Source organism: Labrus bergylta, chromosome 6, assembly GCF_963930695.1.
Source record: "Labrus bergylta chromosome 6, fLabBer1.1, whole genome shotgun sequence".
Taxonomy (NCBI): domain Eukaryota; kingdom Metazoa; phylum Chordata; class Actinopteri; order Labriformes; family Labridae; genus Labrus; species Labrus bergylta.
This window is the reverse complement of record NC_089200.1, coordinates 3252272-3272166: the sequence shown is the minus strand read 5'-3', so window position 1 is coordinate 3272166 and position 19895 is coordinate 3252272. Positions and strand designations below refer to the sequence as shown.

The window sequence follows — 19895 nt, the reverse complement described above, 5'->3', positions numbered from 1 at the left end:
TTAGCTTCATTATTTTAGTGTTTCATAAATTTACTTTTCTCACTTTGTTGCTTTTGTGACTTTTTGTTTGTCTGGGGTAAAATAATAATAATACATTTTATTTATAAGTTTCAATTTCAAGACACTGTACATTTGTTAAAAAGACAGAAGGATCAGAACAGTAAGGACAGACTAACAGACACTGCAACATTACACACAAATCATAAATAAAACAACATGAAGGTGCAGCGACAGATTAACAGATCACACATCACAATCATAGATTAAAAGATTATTTGGAGAGGTGAATTTTGATTAGTGATTTGAATGTAGAAGGGTCAGTGCAGTGTTGAATGTGTGTAGGGAGTGAGTTTCCAGAGGGAGGGGGCAGCTATGGAGAAGGCTCTGTCCCCCCGGGTTCGTCGCTTGGTTCCAAGTGGGGGAGACAGGAGGTTGGCTTTTAAAGAATGGAGGCTGCGTGCAGGAGTGTGAGGGTGAACTGTGAGATAGGAGGGGACCTGGTGGTTAAGGGCTTTATGTGTAAGGAGCAGGATTTTGAATCGGATACGGTACGAGACAGGGACCCAGTGGAGATATATAGGACAGGGGTGAGGGGTTTACTGGATCGGGTGTGGGTGAGACGGGGTGCAGCACAGTTCTGGATGTATTGGAGTTTATTAAGGACTTTGGATGATCATTTTTAGAAACAGAAGGGTATCAAGTGTATCACATTAAGCTAATATTAATAAAAACAAGTTAAAGATGGATTTTGATAAACTGTTGTCTGTCGGTGAGGTAGGATTTTAACCAGGAAAGAGCAGTGCCAGTGAAGTTGAGTGAGTGTTCTATGCTGGATAGAAGCACCGCATTCAAGCAAGGTCAGTTCACCCCTCTGCTCAAAAAACCCACACTAAACCCAGCCCAGGTTGAAAACTACAGACCGGTTTCTCTTCTGCCCTTTCTGTCAAAAATACTTGAGCGCACAGTCTTTAAGCAAGTCTCTGAGTTCCTGTCCAGAAACGATCTTTTTGACCCAAATCAGTCACGCTTTAAGCGGGGCCACTCTACTGAAACTGCACTACTGTCAGTAACAGAATCGTCAGTCCTCAGTTCTATTACTGCTAGACCTGTCTGCTGCCTTTGACACAGTCAACCATCAAATCCTCCTATCCACGCTCTCTGAACTTGGCATCTCAGGATCTGCCCTCTGCTGGTTCGTGTCCTACCTCTCTGGGCGATCCTATAGAGCAGGGGTGTCCAAACTTTTTTTCTTGCAGGCCAAAATTGTCGTGTTAGAAACGCTCGCGGGCCACAGGTTTTTTTCTTACCCTTTTAAATATAGTTGAAAAAATAGTAAGGCTTTGTAGATCAGAATCAAAAGAAACCCTTTCATAAAAGGGAATCAAATATTTTGATTTCTTCGTTCTACTTTATTAGTTTTTTTCTCAGAGCCTGTAACATGGTTCATTTAGCTCAGGTCATTAAATGGTTAAACAACAGTCCGCTTGTTTGCAAAAACTTTGCATATGTTTTTTTTTCATAGTTTACAAAAAAATGTGGAAAATAGTAAAATCTGTAGATTTAAAACAACAACATACATGTTACTGAACATTTTCTGTTTTAGGAATATTGTTCAGCACTTGTTAACATGAAAAATAAGATAACGTGCCAATCTTAATCAATAAAATCTTCTGATTCTTCATTTGAAGTCACGGGTCAAATGGCCCTCGGGCCGCACTTTGGACACCCCTGCTATAGAGTGTCGTGGAAGGGAGAAGTGTCCAAAGCGCACAGCTTATCCACAGGGGTACCTCAAGGGTCAGTGCTTGGTCCCCTTCTCTTCTCCATATACACAAGCTCAATTGGTTCAATAATCCGCTCTCATGGCTTCTCATACCACTGCTATGCTGACGATACCCAGCTCTTCCTGTCATTCCCACCAGACGATGTTACAGTCTCTGCAAGAATCTCATCATGCCTTGCTGATATCTCTAAATGGATGAATGAACAGCACCTTCAACTCAATCTTTCAGAGACTGAGCTCCTTATCATCCCAGCCAGTCCCTCTATGCAACCACAGATCAATATCCAGCTTGGAACAACCAAACTCATGCCCACAAAGTCTGCCCGGAACCTGGGTTTCATGATCGATGACCAGCTAACTTTAAAGGTTCATGTAGCTTCGATTGCCCGGTCATGTCGATTTGCCCTGTACAACATCAGGAAGATCAGACCTTACCTGTCAGAACACGCTACACAGCTCCTGGTACAGGTTCTTGTGATATCACGCATCGATTATTGCAACTCTCTACTGGCAGGTCTTCCTACATGCACTATCAAACCTCTGCAAATGATACAAAATGCAGCAGCACGACTGGTCTTCAACCTTCCCAAAAGAGCACATGTCACTCCGCTGTTCATCTCCTTACACTGGCTCCCAGTTACTGCTCGCATCAAATTTAAAACTCTGCTGCTCGCTTACAAAACAGCCACAAAAACGTCTCCTCCTTACTTTAACTCTCTCATCCAGGTCTACGCTCCCTCCCGCCCACTACGCTCTGCCAATAAAAGGCGTCTGATCCAACCTTCACAACAGGGTCCTAAGTCTCTGACTAGACTCTTCTCCTCTGTCGCCCCCCGGTGGTGGAATAAACTTCCAAACTCCATTTGAACTGCAGAGTCCCTCTGCACCTTTAAGAAAAAGCTAAAGACCCAGCTCTTTCATGAATACCTACTAACTTAATGATGATGGTTTCGATATCATTGATGATGACGGTTGTGACGATTGTTTTTGTTTGATAACGATGACTTATAAGATGGTTTCTATACTGATTAGAGCTCCCAAGAACTGCCGTCAATGTTGTGCTTTGCCTCTGGTCACTTCCTGTCAGCACCTGTGTGTCCAATCAGACTCAAAGCTGATCGTTTGCTCTTACTGACATTGTTCCCTTTTTTCTAGATCCTTGCTTATGTTGTACTTACTCTCTGATGTACGTCGCTTTGGATAAAAGCGTCTGTTAAGTGAATTGTAGAATTTTAGAATTGTAGAATACTGTGGCTGATGGTGTCAGGGGCTGCAGTGAAGAGGTGGATTGTGTAATGGAAAATGGATTTTGCTGATGTGTTAAAATAAAACTGTGACAGTTGCTGAAATATCGCTGTTCAGATTGCACCATGCCCATATCTGAAGGAGGGGGGTTGTGAAGATTTCCATGAGAGAAGGATCTTCCTGCGGGCAATCAAAGAGGCAAAAGCAATAACATTGTCCTGAGTGGTCGAGGTGACAAGGTCGTCAGGAGACCTCCCGAAAATAGCTATATGCAGGGATGGATTGATGTTTAGACCTAAAATGTCGGAGATGGGTTTAAGGAAGGATTGCCAATAATTAACTAATTTATTATTCCTTTTTCCAGAAATCCTTAGAAAGGTTGATTTGTAGTTCGTTTTCCCAATCAGCCTTGATCTTATTTACCGCGGACTCGTTAGTTGTGAACAGGAGGTCATAAAGGTAGGAAACCTGACTTTTGGGCAAGACTCTTGCCTTGAGTGCCAGATCAATGCCACTGGGGTTTGGGACTTGAGGGAATGCCGGTGAGTGGGTCCTAGCAAAATTACGGAGCTGAAAATACCGAAAAAGGTCGGAGCTATTTAAATTGAATGCAGAACGTAATTGTTCGAAACTGGCAAAAACATCATTAACGTATAAGTCACCCAGACAGCGCAGGCCATTCCAATCCTAGCTGGTATAAAAAGATGATTATTACAGATGGGCGTTGCTTTAGGGAGGGAAGGAGAGCAGGAGTCAGCCTCTAATCAGCACCAGCTGCACTGGGGTGAGATAAACCAAAGTATAATTTTGTGAACATTGGCTGCCAAATAGTAGCTGATAAAATTGGGTAGCCCAAGCCCTCCCACTGACCTGCTCCTCTGGAGTAAAGTTTTACCTGTTCTCGCAAATAAAAGAAGAAATAATGTTGTTTATAGATTTAATAAAGGATATATTCCTTATAATTATATCCCCCCCCCCCCCCCCCCCCTTTTGATCCCTTTGAACCCTCAGACCAACTTTAAAGCAACTGATAACGGCTCAATGCGAACAACAGTGAGGAGAGCGGACAGCCTTGCCTAGTGCTGCGAAAAAGAGGAAATGGTTCTGAACACTGTGTGTTTGTACACACAGATGCGTAGGGGGAGGAGCAGAGTAGCTTAATCCAGGAGATGAAGCTGGCACTAAAACCGAACTGTTGCAAAGTGAAAAAGAGATAAGCCCACTCCACCCTGTTAAAGGCCTTCTCTGCTTCGAGAGATATTACAGCTTCAGGTTCCGTAGAAGAGGACGGGGTGTGAATGATACCGAGAAGCCTTCTGACATTAGAAAAAGAGTGCCTCCCCTTTATGAATCCTGTCTGATCTTCTGAGATTACTGTGGGCATAATAGACTCCAGGCGACGGGCTAGGACCTTAGCTAGAATTTTAACGTCAACAGAAAGGAGTGAAATTGGGCGATAGGATGCACAGCTTGCTGTGTCCTTGTCTTTCTTGTGAATGAGAGATATAGAAGCTTGCATGAGTGTGGGTGGCAAGGTGGCATGATTGGTTAAACATTTCAAGTAGGAGTGGAGCAAGCAGGTCAGAAAACCGTTTGAAAAACTCTACAGGATACCCGTCTGGGCCCGTTGAATTGCCAATGGGCATTGAGCAAATGGCCTCTTTGATTTCAGGAAGTGTGTCTGACTGTCATTAGGCAAAACTTTCGGTAACATTAATTTATCAAAGGAATTACATAATAGACTTTCATCGTTAGGGGACTTGGAGGTATACAGTTTAGAATAAAATGACCTAATTAAGTCGTTTATCTTATCTGGGTCAGAGGTTAGACAGCCTGACTCGTCTCGTGTCTGGGTGATCTGGTTGGAAGCCAATCTGGCCTTTAGTTGGTGGGCCAGAAGGCGACCCGCCTTGTCAGCATGTTCGTACATAGACCCACGAGAGCGGAGGAGGAGACATTCAGCTTCTGTAGTGAGAAGAAGGTCAAGCTCTGTATGGAGTCCTAGCCTTTCTTTGTACAAGTCAGGTGTTTGGGAAGTCGACAGTAAAACATCAAGGTTAGCTATAGATTTTTCTAATTCCCTCTGATCGTTGGAATAACAATTTATTCTATGATGATTTATCTAATTGTTTCTCTAACTTAGGCAAAACAATGGACACCCAACTCTCCCACAGGGAATCGTACAAAGGGGCAGAGGGGAGGCGGAAAAATGGATACATAATACTAACCAAAGAAGAAGAAAACACAGGAAGAAGGGGCTGCAGACTACAAAATAAGACAAAACAGACAATTGCCAGTTACTTTTGGGTAATTATAAAAACATAAACGGTCATCCACCAGCATATTTGACCCTGTTACTCAGACGGCCCAGTGTGTGCAGGTCAGACCACCACAGCAGTCACAATCTACCCATCTGTCAGACCACCGACAAACAAACAACGTCTTTTAACCGTTTAAAGGTTTACTGAACTCTCCTGATCATAATAATTCATCAAACTGAGTCCCAACGGTTTAAATCCAATAAAAGATTTAATCCAAACACATTAGATCCATATTAGGAGCCAAGTGTACCAATCCAACCCTAAAGGTTGGAGCGAGACAAATCGCAGTCCGTTGATTGGTTAAAAGAACCGCCACTTTCCGTCTGACAGCAGTAATAAAGGACAAACAGAAAACGTGCCATGTTTAAATATCCTTGGAGGTGCAGACCACTGACCGGACCGCTAGGTGGAAATGAGGTTTTTGACTTGTGAGCCATTCTGTTGTCACTGTGCAGAATGTGGGTTGACATTATGCTGCTGCAATAAACAAGGCCTTCCCAGAAAAGAGGTTTTCTATTTGGCAGCATATGTTGCTCCAAAACCTTTATGTATGGTTCAGCATTCATGGAGCCTTGACAGATGTGCAGTTTACCCATGCACCCCTATACCATCACAGGTGCTGTTTTTTTTATCTGAGCGCTGATAACAAGCCAGATGGTCCCTCTCCTCTAGCCCCGGAGGATGCAGCGTCCATTTTTTCTAAAAAGATTTCAAATTGTGAATTGTCAGAACTCAGGACAGTGTTCCACTTCGACTTAGTCCATTTTAAATGACCTCAGGCCCAAGGAAATCCAGCAATGTTTCTGGATCTGGTTTATATACAGCTTGCTCTCTGTATGGTAGAGTTTCAGCTAACGTTGTGAATCCAGAGATGAGCTGTGTTCACAGACTATGTCTCCTGGAGGTGTTCCTGAGCCCATGCAGTGATGTCCACCAAATAATTTAGTCGGTTTTTTATTTATCTGAGAAGTTTACTTAATTATCTGACTATATAATAGGGTAATAAAAGTGATTGACAGCTCAGGTTTAGAAGAGTAGAGGAGAAATTGCGAGACAAGACATAACAAACAAGAACACAAGAGTCAAAACTAGCTGCTGATGTGTTTAAATGTTTGTTTTTTTATTCTCCATCAGTGCTGCTCAGAGTCAAACCACACTGGAGTCCCTGCAGTGCCACTTCACCTGGGACCTGGACCGCAGCAGGCCGAAACTTTTACTTCTGAAAGACAAAATGGAGGACTTCAGCACAGAGAAGGGAAATAGATGGCTGGGCCACATTTACAACCTGTGGGGGTTCATTCAGTATAAACTGGGGTTAAATGAAGAGGCTAACAGTTTGTTCCAGAAGGCTGCAGAGACCCTCAACAAGCTGAGAGACGCAGATGAGGGTCCTTGGTTAGTGGTGAACTACGGGAACCTGGCCTGGCTGCACCACCACCTGGGAGATCTAGAGGAGAGTCAGGCTTGCCTGTCAAAGGTTGATGCCCTGATGGAAAAATACCCATCTCCATCCCAGGACGACCTCCATCCAGAGATCTGCGCTGAAAAGGCCTGGACCCTGATGTTCTTCGGAGAGGACATGATTCTGGTTGTTGATTACTACGAGAAAGCTGCCAGGATGCAGGCGGACATGGTGGATTGGAACACCAGCTATGTCATATGGTTAAAGAACGCCCAAAACTTCAGTGACACAAGGCTGGACCCTGACCTCTTGGAGAAAATGAGACAAGCCAAGGAACGGGATCCAGAGAACTTGTACCTCGCTGCACTCTACCTTGACCAACGTGCTGATGAAGGAGAAAACATTCGAGATGAAGTCCGTGAGTTGGCTGGAAATGTGAGCACTCTGTGCTGCAGTAGCAGTGGCATGTGGGCCTTACTAAACCTTTACATAAAATACATATCAGTTGATGAGGACGTTGATTTGGCAGAGGAAGTTCTGAAAGAACATCCAGATGTGCATTATCTGAAGAGATTAGTTGCGTTCTGCTACAGATGGAGGATCGTTTATAAAAGGAGAGATTACCCTGATCCAGAACAAAGCATGATGGACAGAGCAATCGCTCTCCACGAGGAGCTGCTCTCTCTTTACCCTCACACTCCACTCAAAAAGGAAATTGACCTCGCAATTATCTATGCAATGTCACGTCACAGCAAGGCCAAAGCTGAGCAGATATTTCAGAAACTGCTCGAAAATGAACCTGCAGAACCTTCAGACAAACAGATGCTTTACAACAAATATGCACATCATTTATTCTTTCATCAAAATGACTCCCACAGGTCGATACAGTATCACATGAAGGCAGCAGCAATACCAGAAAAATCTTCCTTCCGTGAGAACAGCATCAGAATCTTGGAGAGGAATAAACAAAGACGCATAATGTGCAGAGAAATTGAGGAGTTTTTCGGAAACCTGCAAGAGCCAAGGCAGTAAAGATAGGGAGGCAAATTTAGGGGGTACAATTTTGTCCAAGCAAAAGAAAACAACAACTAATTTAAAAGAATCCTGGAGAAGAATGAAAAACAGGAGGGGGCCAATTCTGCCAGGGCGTCCAAAAAATAAGGATAAAAACTAACTAAAAACTAATTTCTTGTCATTCAAAACTATTTGAAATAAATTAAAGGAAGGTTTATTTTTATTATTGTAACAGCCGACCTGCGGGGGTACTCAGACTTTGGAAGGTCCCCTCACAGGGGTCAAATAAATGACCAGTTAAAAATGAAACATAGAAACACATTTAAAGAGAAAAGGTGCCAAGGTTTATTAAATTAACTAACATAAAATTCATGAGTCACCATAAGATAATTGGCGCATATTTCAATGTCTTACAGGCGGAAGTATGGCTTTGAGTATTTTGATGCTTTACTGAGGAGGAATTCAGTGTCACACTTCTACAGCAAGGGAGTAAAAAGACTCCTTGTCACACAATATCACTGCAACTTAATCACACTATGTATAAGCATGCAATATCACTGCAACTTCAACTATAATCACACTATGTATGAGCATGCAATATCACTGCAACTTCAACTATAATCACACTATGTATGAGCATGCAATATCACTGCAACTTCAACTATAATCACACTATGTATAAGCATGCAATATCACTGCAACTTCAACTATAATCACACTATGTATGAGCATGCAATATCACTGCAACTTCAACTATAATCACACTATGTATGAGCATGCAATATCACTGCAACTTCAACTATAATCACATTATGTATGAGCATGCAATATCACTGCAACTTCAACTATAATCACACTATGTATAAGCATGCAATATCACTGCAACTGCCCTCGCAACCAAAATTACCTTGACCCTCCCTGATGGTCCGCCCTGACGCTGTGCTGGGGAAATGGTGATAATTAAAACAAACAAGACGAAAAACAAAAAATAAACTAGTCAGCCTACTGAGGCAACCCCATAGATCTGTTGCCTCAAATACTGGCTCATAATGCCAGGCGGACTAGAAACAAAATACCGAAACAAAAATCAACACCGAAGAAAACAAACAAAACCCACACAGTAAGAGCAGCAGAGGAAATCTGCCAGGCTCCCTGAAACAAAGAAAATAGAAGCATTAGTTGGTCACATTAATACATTTCCCTAATCCCAAAATAAACATAATACAAAAACATATCCTCAACATCAATTACACAGTGGCCATAGCTTTATTAGACAAAAAAATACATATCGCTGTGCGTACCTGGTGTGCTGGGCCCAAACCTTCCCAGCAACCCCCTGCCAAGTACAACGCCCGGCAACTTTGCTAAAAATGGAGGACAGGGCATAAGTACACGACTTTATAACCATTTAAGTAAAACTAAATTAAAACCACATTCAAAACTTGTCTCACCGATCGCCAGCTCCGCTACACACCAGAGACACTCACTTGGCGATCAGCCCCTGAAGTCACACCTGATGTGTCCGAACGTTCTGACCAAATGACAACTGGAAACATTATAGTTCTGGTATTAATACCTTCTCTTTATAAAACTTGAAACACAAAACAAAACAAAGCATGTTTCCTTACCAGTTTTCCCAGACGCAAACAAACAAAACAGCCGGCATGGATGAGGGTGTACACCGTCCCTCTCCTTCCGGGTGGGAACAAAAACACTGCCTCTCTGTTCCTACCCCCCCTTTATACCCTCATGGAGAATAGCAGCGTCTCAGGTGCCACCAGTTACAATCATTTTCTTAATTATTAGTATTTTTGGGCTTTTATGCATTTATTTAGAGATAGGACAGTGGATAGAGTTAGAAACAGGGGATAGAAAGAGAGAGAATTGGGAACGACTTACTAATCAGTGTTTCCCCTAGGTTTACAGCGTTGGGGGGTGAGGACAAGCAGAAATGCCGACACGGCGACACAACGACACAAACACTTGAAGGAATCTTGGTGTTCATGTGTTACTTTTAATGACAGCTGTCCTTTTCTGTCGGAAAGGTATCCTTAAATGACTTCTTTCCCTGATTTCCAACTCTATCCACTATCCTATCCCTACAATAAAGGCCCAAAAAGCCCAAAAATAAATCTTAAAAAAATAATATATATATATATATATATTTTTTTACTTGACCTTCAGGGGGGGCGGGAGGGGCCGTAATATAATGGTAGGGTAAACACTGCTAATTCAGGACGGAGTTCCCTTCATGACATCACAAAGGGCAGTAACTCCTCCCCCAGGTGGGTGACACTCCCACAGCTAGGTGTTTGTTCTGCCCTCTGAGTCTGCCTTCTCACTGTAAACAATAGGACATGGAACGAGAAAGACCGCTTCCCCAAAGAGTCAACAATAAAGAGCCTATAATCTTTATTCTAGGAGTACACCCAAGCCCTTCCAGAGAGGGGGCGTGGTCAGACACAGCTCATTTACATATTTAAAGGTACAGACACAGAAACAGCCTGTTCTGAGCAGGGCTGAAATAGAGGGGTTTATAGGCATGATCAAATACAGGATCAGAGTGGATTTAGAACAAGAAACTTCACACACATGTTTTGAGGAGCTCTGAGAATTATTTACACTGGTTGAAGAGGAGGAGGATATGTGACCTTTAATTCTTACACCCTAGCTCCTGGTAGGTGTGACGTCCTTTCTAAATACACAGTTGTCATGGTGAATACTTAATGAAGAAATGTGTGAATTGTGATTATCATGTATTTTGCTTCTGTTGTGTTTTTTCAATGCTGTATTTTCAGTTTTTAGAATTAATGGATTTTATAAGAATGTGCTTCGCTTTGGATATTTAAAGTCCTCATTGTTCATGTGAAAATGTATTTGCTGTGTGACCTGAAAATTATATATTAAGATGCTCCTGTTTGCTCAAGCTGTGTTTAAGCTTTATACCAATAAATGAACAGTGTGCACACCAAGAAATTGTCTTGAAGTTGTTTGTTTCAGTGGTTTCACCTTCTTCAGTTCTAAACTATCGGGAGGACGGAGCTAGAAATGTAAGCCTCGTCAGATCATAAGCGTCCTAATTCTGCTAAAGCCTATCACACTAAACGATTTTATCATTACATTTAAAGAGACACACACACCAAAACGGAGCATTCTGAGAGAGCTGGTTTATACAGGATCACAAACATGACATGAATAACAATGTTCACATCCAGCACAAAGATTACATAGAAAACAAACACTAATTTCTAACATCAAATTCAAAGTCAAAGTCAACTTTATTGTCAATTTCAAAATATGCCAGACATACAGTGGAATCGAAACTTCGTTTGTCTCCGTCCCGCGGTGCAATACAACCAAAATAAGGTAAAATAGATCAAATAAAATGAGGTAATCTTAAGATAAATAATATTTACAGTAATACATTCTAAATTGTGCAAAAGGTACAAAATGGTAAATAAAATAAATAAAATAAAATAAAATTGAAAGAAAAAGTAAACTTGTGCAATATGTGCAATGTGCAGTAAACTGAGTGTACTTTTGAATAGTTAGCTTCAGAGTTATTAGTCCAGAGTTCTTGGTGGCATACGGGAGGGGGTTTCAACGTCCAGTGTTCGTGGGGGCAGAGGGGAGAGAAGGAAGAGAAGGGAGAGAGTTAAGCTTCCTGACAGCTTGGTGGAAGAAGCTGTTTCTCAGTCTGGTGGAGCCGGCCCGCAGGCTGCGGTACCGTCTCCCCGATGGCAGGAGGCTGAAGAGGCTGTGTGAGGGGTGGGTGGGGTCACGCACAATGCTGGTTGCTTTGTGGGTGAGGCGGGTACCGTAGAGGTCCAGAAGAGAGGGGAGTGGGACACCGATAATCCGTTCAGCAGCCTTCACTGTGCGCTGCAGGGTCTTGCGGTTGGCAGCAGTGCAGCTCCCAAGCCACACAGTGATGCAGCTGGTCAGGATGCTCTCGATGGTGCCTCTGTAGAAGGAGCACATGATGGATGGGGGGGCTCGTGCTCTCTTCAGCTTGCGGAGGCAGTAGAGGCGCTGCTGGGACTTCTTGGCCAGTTATGTGGTGTTGGTTGTCCAGGAGAGATCCTCACTGATGTGAACCCCCAGGAACTTGGTGCTGCTCACTCTCTCCACAGCAGCACCGTCGATGGTCAGTGGGGGTTTAGGAGTGGGGACTCTCCAGAAGTCGACAACAACCTCCTTGGTCTTGTTGACGTTCAGGAAGAGGTTGTTGTCTCTGCACCACGTGGCCAGTTGGCTGACCTCCATCCAGTAGTGTGTCTCATTGTTGTTGAAGATGAGACCAACCACTGTTGTGTCAACGGCGAACTTCACAATGTGGTTTCTGCTGAAGGATGGAGCGCAGTCGTGGGTCAGCAGCGTGAAGAGCAGGGGGCTGAGCACACAACCCTGGGGGGCCCCAGTGCTCATGACGGTGGTTTTTGATGTGTTGCCGCCGACCCGCACTGTCTGAGGCCTCTCGCTGAGGAAGTCCAGCAGCCAGTCGCACAGGGAAGTGCTGAGCCCCAGCTGGTCCAGTTTGCTGATCAGCTGCTGAGGGATGATGGTGTTGAATGCTGAACTGAAGTCTATGAACAGCATTCTGACGTATAAGTTTTTGGTGTCCAGGTGGGTGAGGGCTGGGTGAAGAGCAGAACAGATGGCATCCTCGGTGGATCTGTTACCTTGGTATGCAGACTGGCTAACTTTTCAATGACTAACCTTTCAAAGCACTTCATGACGATAGGGGTCAGTGCAACATAATATAATATATTCCTTTTAATTATTAGAGTAAGTAATTTGGCAGAAATATTTGAGTTCAACAAACATAACTGGAAGAAATTAGCTCTTTAGACAGATTAACAACTTCACATACACTTTACTGCCTGGCTTTACAAGTAGCACAGGCGCCATCTGCGGGTAAACTAAGAGTATTACAAGATGGCGTCCATAAACTGATTCATCATCATGATCGAGGGTGTGGTTAAAACAATGAGTAGGTTTGTTTACACCCTGGGTGAAACCAATAGAGTCTAATAATGACATGAAAGCTGTGTTAAGGCTATCATTTTCAACATCCACATGGATATTGAAGTCACCTACAACAATTATTCCATCACTGCTAAGGAGTAAATTTGATAAAAATTCTGCAAATTCAGATAGAAACTCAGAATATGGGCCAGGAGGGCGGTAAACTACAACAACTAGAACTGGCTGAAAAGTTCTTGAGACTGGATGTGAAAGACTAAGAACAAGGCTTTCAAAAGAAGAAAAATTCAGCTTTGGTTGAGGGTGAACTAGAAGACTAGAATTAAAAATAGCTGCTCCTCCACCACCTCGTCCGGTGTCTCGAGGTATACGAGTATTAAAATGACTGGGAGGAGTGGATTCATTTAAACTAACATATTCATCTCGACACAGCCAGGTTTCAGTCAAACAAAGTAAATCAATATGCTGATCTGATATAATTATGAAAACATAAACGGTGCACCAGTATATTTGACCCTGTTACTCAGACGGCCCAATGTGTGCAGGTCAGACCACCACAGCAGTCACAATCTACCCACCTGTCAGACCACCGACAAACAAACAACGTCTTTTAACCGTTTAAAGGTTTACTGAACTCTCCTGATCATAATAATTCATCAAACTGAGTCCCAACGGTTTAAATCCAATAAAAGATTTAATCCAAACACATTAGATCCACATTATGTGTCAAGTGTACCAATCCAACCCTAAAGGTTGGAGCGAGACAAACCGCAGTCCGTTGACTGGTTAAAAGAACCGCCACTTTCCGTCTGACAGCAGTAATAAAGGACAAACAGAAAACACGCCAAGTTTAAATATCCTGTAGGTTTCGAGAGTTATTTCAATGCTGTTTTGGATTTTTGGCCCCCATGGGCGACCTTGGAGGTGCAGACCACTGACCAGACCGCTAGGTGGAAATGAGGCTTTTGACTTGTGAGCCATTCTGTTGTCAGTGTGCAGGATGTGGTTTGACATTATGCTGCTGCAATAAACAAGGCCTTCCCAGAAAAGAGGTTTTCTATTTGGCAGCATATGTTGCTCCAAAACCTTTATGTATGGTTCAGCATTAATGGAGCCTTGACAGATGTGCAGTTTACCCATGCACCCCCATACCATCACAGGTGCTGTTTTTTTATCTGAGCGCTGATAACAAGCCAGATGGTCCCTCTCCTATTTAGCTCCGGAGGATGCAGCGTGCATTCTTTCTAAAAAGATTTCAAATTGTGAATTGTCAGACCTCAGGACAGTGTTCCACTTTCACTTAGTCCATTTTAAACAACCTCAGGCCCAAGGAAAGCCAGCAATGTTTCTGGATCTGGTTTATATACAGCTTGCTCTTTGCATGGTGTCACAATTGAAAAACAAGGAGGTGTGGACCCAAGTGCAGAATTTACTAAACTATTTATTTTAACAAAAAGCCAAACAAAAACTTACTTCAACAAGTTCAACAAAAACACAGGGCTCAAAAACAGGGAGCCACCGGGACACAGACATATCATACGCATCAGCAAACACATACAATGAACTGCCACAGAAGGGAAGAAACACAGAGACTAAATAGACATGGGGTAATCAGACACAGGTGAGACTAACGACACAGGTGAAGACAATCAGGGCAAACACACTGGGAAACACACAGAGGCAGGAATACAAGAAACACTGAGGACAACTACAAACTAAATCATGAAACACTAAAGACACACAGAACTCAAGAATCTAACAAAACACACTAGAACACAGAGATACACGAGGATAATAAATGACAAAATAAAACAGAAAACACTGAAGACAAAACTAGGAGGGAAAAACCAGCAACACTAGGGAACATTAACACACAAGGGAAACAAGCAACACTGGGATAAAACAGGGAAACTCAAATACAAAACCAAATCATGACACATGGTTAGGTTTGCCACCCGTCCCGTAAAATACGGAATCGTCCCGTATTTTACACTTTGATATTGCGTCCCGTTTTGAATCAATACGGGACGCGGTTTGTCCCGTATTTCCAAGATGCTTTGAACTCAGCATCATTCAGCCGGCTAGTTCCCGCCTCCTCGGAGTGTCCGTTGGTTTGTTTGGTTCTTTTTTGGCATGAGCAATGAGAGCTTGTCAGTGATTGGGTGAGAGAAAGTCATAGGAGTCAGAAGGAAACATGTCTGCAGGTGTCTCTGATTCCCGCACCGTGCACCATTGAAACGTAAACGGATGCAGAAATACAGACGTGAGTAGAAAGTAATGCCTGGCTTGACAGTGTCAGTGAAAATGAATATAATGTAAAGGAAACTATTGTAGGCCTACTTAATATATTTTCTCCCATGTTTATAAATAGGTTATTCCAGTATAGTTTGGATAGTGTGAATATTTTTCGGTACGTAAAACAAAAAGATGACATTTATTTTAGCCAAATCTGTATTCACAGTTTGTCCTGGGCGAGATATCATCAATACAACATCGATATATCGACGGTAGACACTTAATTAATACAATAAGAAAATAGTTCAAAACCATATTAATAGTATCATTCATGATTTCATAAGAAAACAACAAAAACGAAAGACAGGAGGACAGAATAAATGAATGAAAATACTATTAAATTCGTACTGTTTATTTAATTCAAAATCTGTTATCTTACTGCTCCCCTCTATGTTACAGCAGTGTCAAAAGCACTTCAATAATACTCTGTTAATGAATTAATGTTAAGTTAATAACTTTATTTGAAGTTTAAGTTAAGTTGTAAATTAGATAGCTAATAGTAATCATCTGCTGAAGTCGTGTTAGGTGCATTTCATTGTGCATACATTACTGTATCTGCCTTTACACTGAAGTTTTGCGTTTTTGTAAATTATTTCAGAAAAAAATGTGTTCATAAAGCACTTAAAACTTTAAGTATGACTCTTATTACTTCATTAAAACCACGTTTTAAATCATGATTCACCACAACTGGTGCCCCACCCCACCGTTGGGCCAGTGAGGCCCCTACTGAGTTGCACCCCGCTGCGGGGTGTGCCTTGTTTTTCTGCTTGGAAGGTGGCAACCCTACACATGGTAGAGTTTCAGCTAACGTGTTCACAGACTATGTCTCCTGGAAGTGTTCCTGAGCCCATGCAGTGATGTCCACCAAATAATTTAGTCTGTTTTTTATTTATCTGAGAAGTTTACTTGATTGTCTGACTATATAATAGAGTAATAAAAGTGATTGACAGTTTAGAAGAGTAGAGGAGACACTGCGAGACGAGACATAACAAATAAGAACACAAGAGTCAAAACTAGCTGCTGATGTGTTTAAATGTTTGTTTTTGTATTCTCCATCAGTGCTGCTCAGAGTCAAACCACACTGGAGTCCCTGCAGTGCCACTTCACCTGGGACCTGGACCGCAGCAGGCCGAAACTTTTACGTCTCACGCACAAGATGGAGGACTTCAGCAAAGAGAAGGGAAATAGATGGCTGGGCCACATTTACAACCTGTGGGGGTTCATTCAGTATAAACTGGGGTTAAATGAAGAGGCGAGGAACTTGTTTCAGAAGGCTGCAGAGACCCTCAACAAGCTGAGAGATGCAGATGAGGGTGCTTGGTTAGTGGTGAACTACGGGAACCTGGCCTGGCTGCACCACCACCTGGGAGATCTAGAGGAGAGTCAGGCTTACCTGTCAAAGGTTGATGCCCTGATGGAAAAGTATCCATCTCCATCCCAGGACGACCTCCATCCAGAGATCTGCGCTGAAAAGGCCTGGACCCTGATGTTCTTCGGAGAGGACAAGAAGCTGGTTGTTGATTACTACGAGAAAGCTGCCAGGATGCAGCCGGACATGGTGGATTGGAACACCAGCTATGTCATATGGTTAAAGAACGCCCAAAACTTCAGTGACCCAATGCTGGACCCTGACCTCTTGGAGAAAATGAGACAAGCCAAGGAACGGGATCCAGAGAACTTGTACCTCGCTGCGCTCTACCTTGAACAACGTGCTAATGAAAGAGAAAACATTCGAGATGAAGTCCGTGAGTTGGCTGGAAATGTGAGCACTCTGTGCTGCAGTAGCAGTGGCATGTGGGCCTTACTAAACCTTTACATAGAACACATATCAGTTGATGAGGCCGTTGATTTGGCAGAGAAAGTTCTGAAAGAACATCCAGATGTGCGTTATCTGACGAAATTTGTTGCACTCTGCTACAGATGGAGGATCGTTTATAAAAGCAGTAGTTCCCCAGAACAAAGCATGATGGACAGAGCAATCGCTCTACACGAGGAGCTGCTCTCTCTTTACCCTCACTCTTCACTCAAAAAGGAAACAGACCTCGCAACTATCTATGCAAAGTCACATCACAGCAAGGCCAAAGCTGAGCAGATATTTCATAGACTGCTCAAAAATGAACCTGCAGAACCTTCAGACAAACAGATGCTTTACAACATATATGCAACTCATTTATACTTTACTCTAAATGACTCCCACAGGGCGATACAGTATCACATGAAGACAGCAGCAATACCAGAAAAATCTTCCTTCCGTGAGAACAGCATCAGAATCCTAGAGGAGACTAAAGACAGATGCATAATGTGCAGAGAAATAGAGGAGTTTCTCAGAAACCTGCAAGAGCCAAGGCAGTAAAGATAGGGAGGCAAATTTAGGGGGGGCAATTTTGTCCAAGCAAAAAAAAAAACTAATTTCTACAAAGGTGTTTTGCTTTCAAGTGGTAATAAAGAGCAACAGAATCCTGAAGAAGAATGAAAAACAGGAGGCGTCCAAAAAATAAGGATAAAAACTAACTAAAAACTAATTTCTTGTAATTCAAAACTATTTGAAATAAATTAAAGGAAGGTTTATTTTTATTATTTTCTTAATTATCTTTATTTTGGGGCTTTTATGCATTTATTTAGAGATATTACAGTGGATAGAGTTAGAAACAGGGGAGAGAAAGACAGAGAGAGAGAGAGTTGGGAACGACTTACTAATTCAGGACAGGCCTGAGTTCCCTTCATGACATCACAAAGGGCAGTAGCCCCTCCCCCAGGTGGGTGACACTCCCACAGCTAGGTGTTTGTTCTGCCCTCTCAGTCTGCCTTCTCACCATAAACAATAGGACATGGAGCGAGAAAGACTGGAGTACACCCAAGCCCTTCCAGAGAGGGGGCGTGGTCAGACACAGCTCACTTACATATTTAAAGCTACAGACACAGAAACAGCCTGTTCTAAGCAGGGCTGAAATAGAGGGGTTTATAGGCATGATCAAATACAGGATCAGAGTGGATTTAGAACAAGAAACTTCACACACATGTTTTGAGGAGCTCTGAGAATTATTTAAACTGGTTGAAGAGGAGGAGGATATGTGACTTTTAATTCTTACACCCTAGCTCCTGGTAGGTGTGACGTCCTCTGTAAAACACGGTCGTCATGGTGAATACTTAATGAAGAAATGTGTGAATTTTGATTATCATGTATTTTGCTTCTGTTGTGTTTTTTCAATGCTGTATTTTCAGTTTTTAGAATTAATGGATTTTATAAGAATGTGCTTCACTTTGGATATTTAAAGTCCTCATTGTTCATGTGAAAATGTATTTGCTGTGTGACCTGAAAATTATATATAAAGATGCTCCTGTTTGCTCAAGCTGTGTTTAAGCTTTATACCACTAAATGAACAATGTGCACACCAAGAAATCGTCTTGAAGTTGTTTGTTTCAGTGGTTTCATCTTCTTCGGCTCTAAACTATCGGGAGGACGGAGCTAGAAATTTAAGCCTTGTCGGATCATAAGTGTCCTAATTCTGCTAAAGCCTATCACACAAAACGATTTTTAAAATCCTGAAGGGGACATATTATTAAAAATCCAATGGGGGGGGGTTATTGCATTTAAAGAGGCACACACACCAAAACGGAGCATTCTGAGAGAGCTGGCTTGTACAGGGTCACAAACATGACATGAATAACCATGTTCACATCCAGCACAAAGATTAAATAGAAAACTAACACTCTTTTCTAACATAATGTATTCCTTTTAATTATTAGAGCAAGTAATTTGGCAGAAATGTTCGAGTTCAACAAACATAACTGGAAGAAATTAGCTCTTTAGACAGATTAAGAACTTCACATACACTTTACTGCCTGGGTTTACAAGCAGCACAGGCGCCATCTGCTGGTAAACTAAGAGTATTTAAAGCATTTCTACTTGGTCTTGTCTCAGGTATCAGACTGGGTGTCATGAACGGGTGTGGAAAATCAGGAACTGGACCCAAGTGGAGAATGAAAAATTAAAAATATTTATTTAAACAAAAACTTTCTTTCTTGAAAAGACGAAATGTAATAAAGGTAGCCACGAGGAATCACTTGGAGCACAAGGAAAAGTAACATCTGACATAACTACAAACACCACCGACAAATGACATACAACAACAACCTGACACAGAAGGCAAGAAACACAGAGACTAAATAGACAAAGGGTAATCAGACAAAGGTGAGACTAATGACACAGGTGAAGACAATGAGGGCAATCAACACTGGAGGGAAACACACAGAGGCAGGACAAGAAACACTGAGGACAACTATGACAAATACATGAAACACTGAAGACACTGTTAAACATCAAGACACACCAGAACAGAAAGGGACACAAGGATTTGAAATGACAAAATAACACAGGAAACACTGAAGACCAAACTAGGAAACACACAAGGGGAAAAACCAGCAACACTAGGGAAGAACAGGAGAAATCAAAACATGGAAACCCAAACGCCAAAACACAAAACCAAACAAGACCAAATCATGACACTGGGTGGACTCCAGATTTTCAATCAAGACCTGTCAAGACCACCACTGAGTTTTTCCACATCATTACTGTGATTAGAAGGAAAGTGCCTCTTTCTAAAAGATTAAATAACTTCAGTTCATTTGAAGGTTGATTTTTATCCCTCGGTTACGTCCACAACTTTCCCGGTGTTACGGTCTAAGTGAGTCACACGCCCCCTCAACATAAGATGATGATTTCGTAGTGATGTTTATGGTCTTGGTCTTGTCTCGGTCTAGCCCCACCTTGGTCTTGGTCTTCATTGGTCTAGACCCCTAAATGTCTTAGTCTTGTCTTGAACTCGGAGCACTCTGGTCTCGGTTTGTG

At 42.3% G+C, this 19895-nt stretch overlaps 1 protein-coding gene across 1 annotated transcript; it reads left to right on the top strand.

Moving 5' to 3' along the window:
* Window positions 1-372: 372 nt before the first annotated feature.
* LOC136179463 (interferon-induced protein with tetratricopeptide repeats 1-like) lies at window positions 373-7836 on the top strand. The gene is made up of 2 exons (XM_065956291.1): window positions 373-431; window positions 6484-7836. Exons 1-2 carry the CDS (start codon window positions 373-375, stop codon window positions 7781-7783), a joined length of 1359 nt encoding a protein of 452 aa, XP_065812363.1. The 3' UTR covers window positions 7784-7836.
* The last annotated feature ends 12059 nt before the right edge of the window (window positions 7837-19895 follow it).

What these genes read in the sequence shown, in the direction of transcription:
- LOC136179463 (XM_065956291.1), top strand. Translation starts at nt 373, where the DNA reads ATGGAGAAGGCTCTGTCCCCCCGGGTTCGTCGCTTGGTTCCAAGTGGG. An exon ending in CCAAGTGGGGGAGACAGGAG is followed by an intron (nt 432 to 6,483) that starts GTTGGCTTTTAA and finishes ATTCTCCATCAG; the next exon opens with TGCTGCTCAGAGTCAAACCA.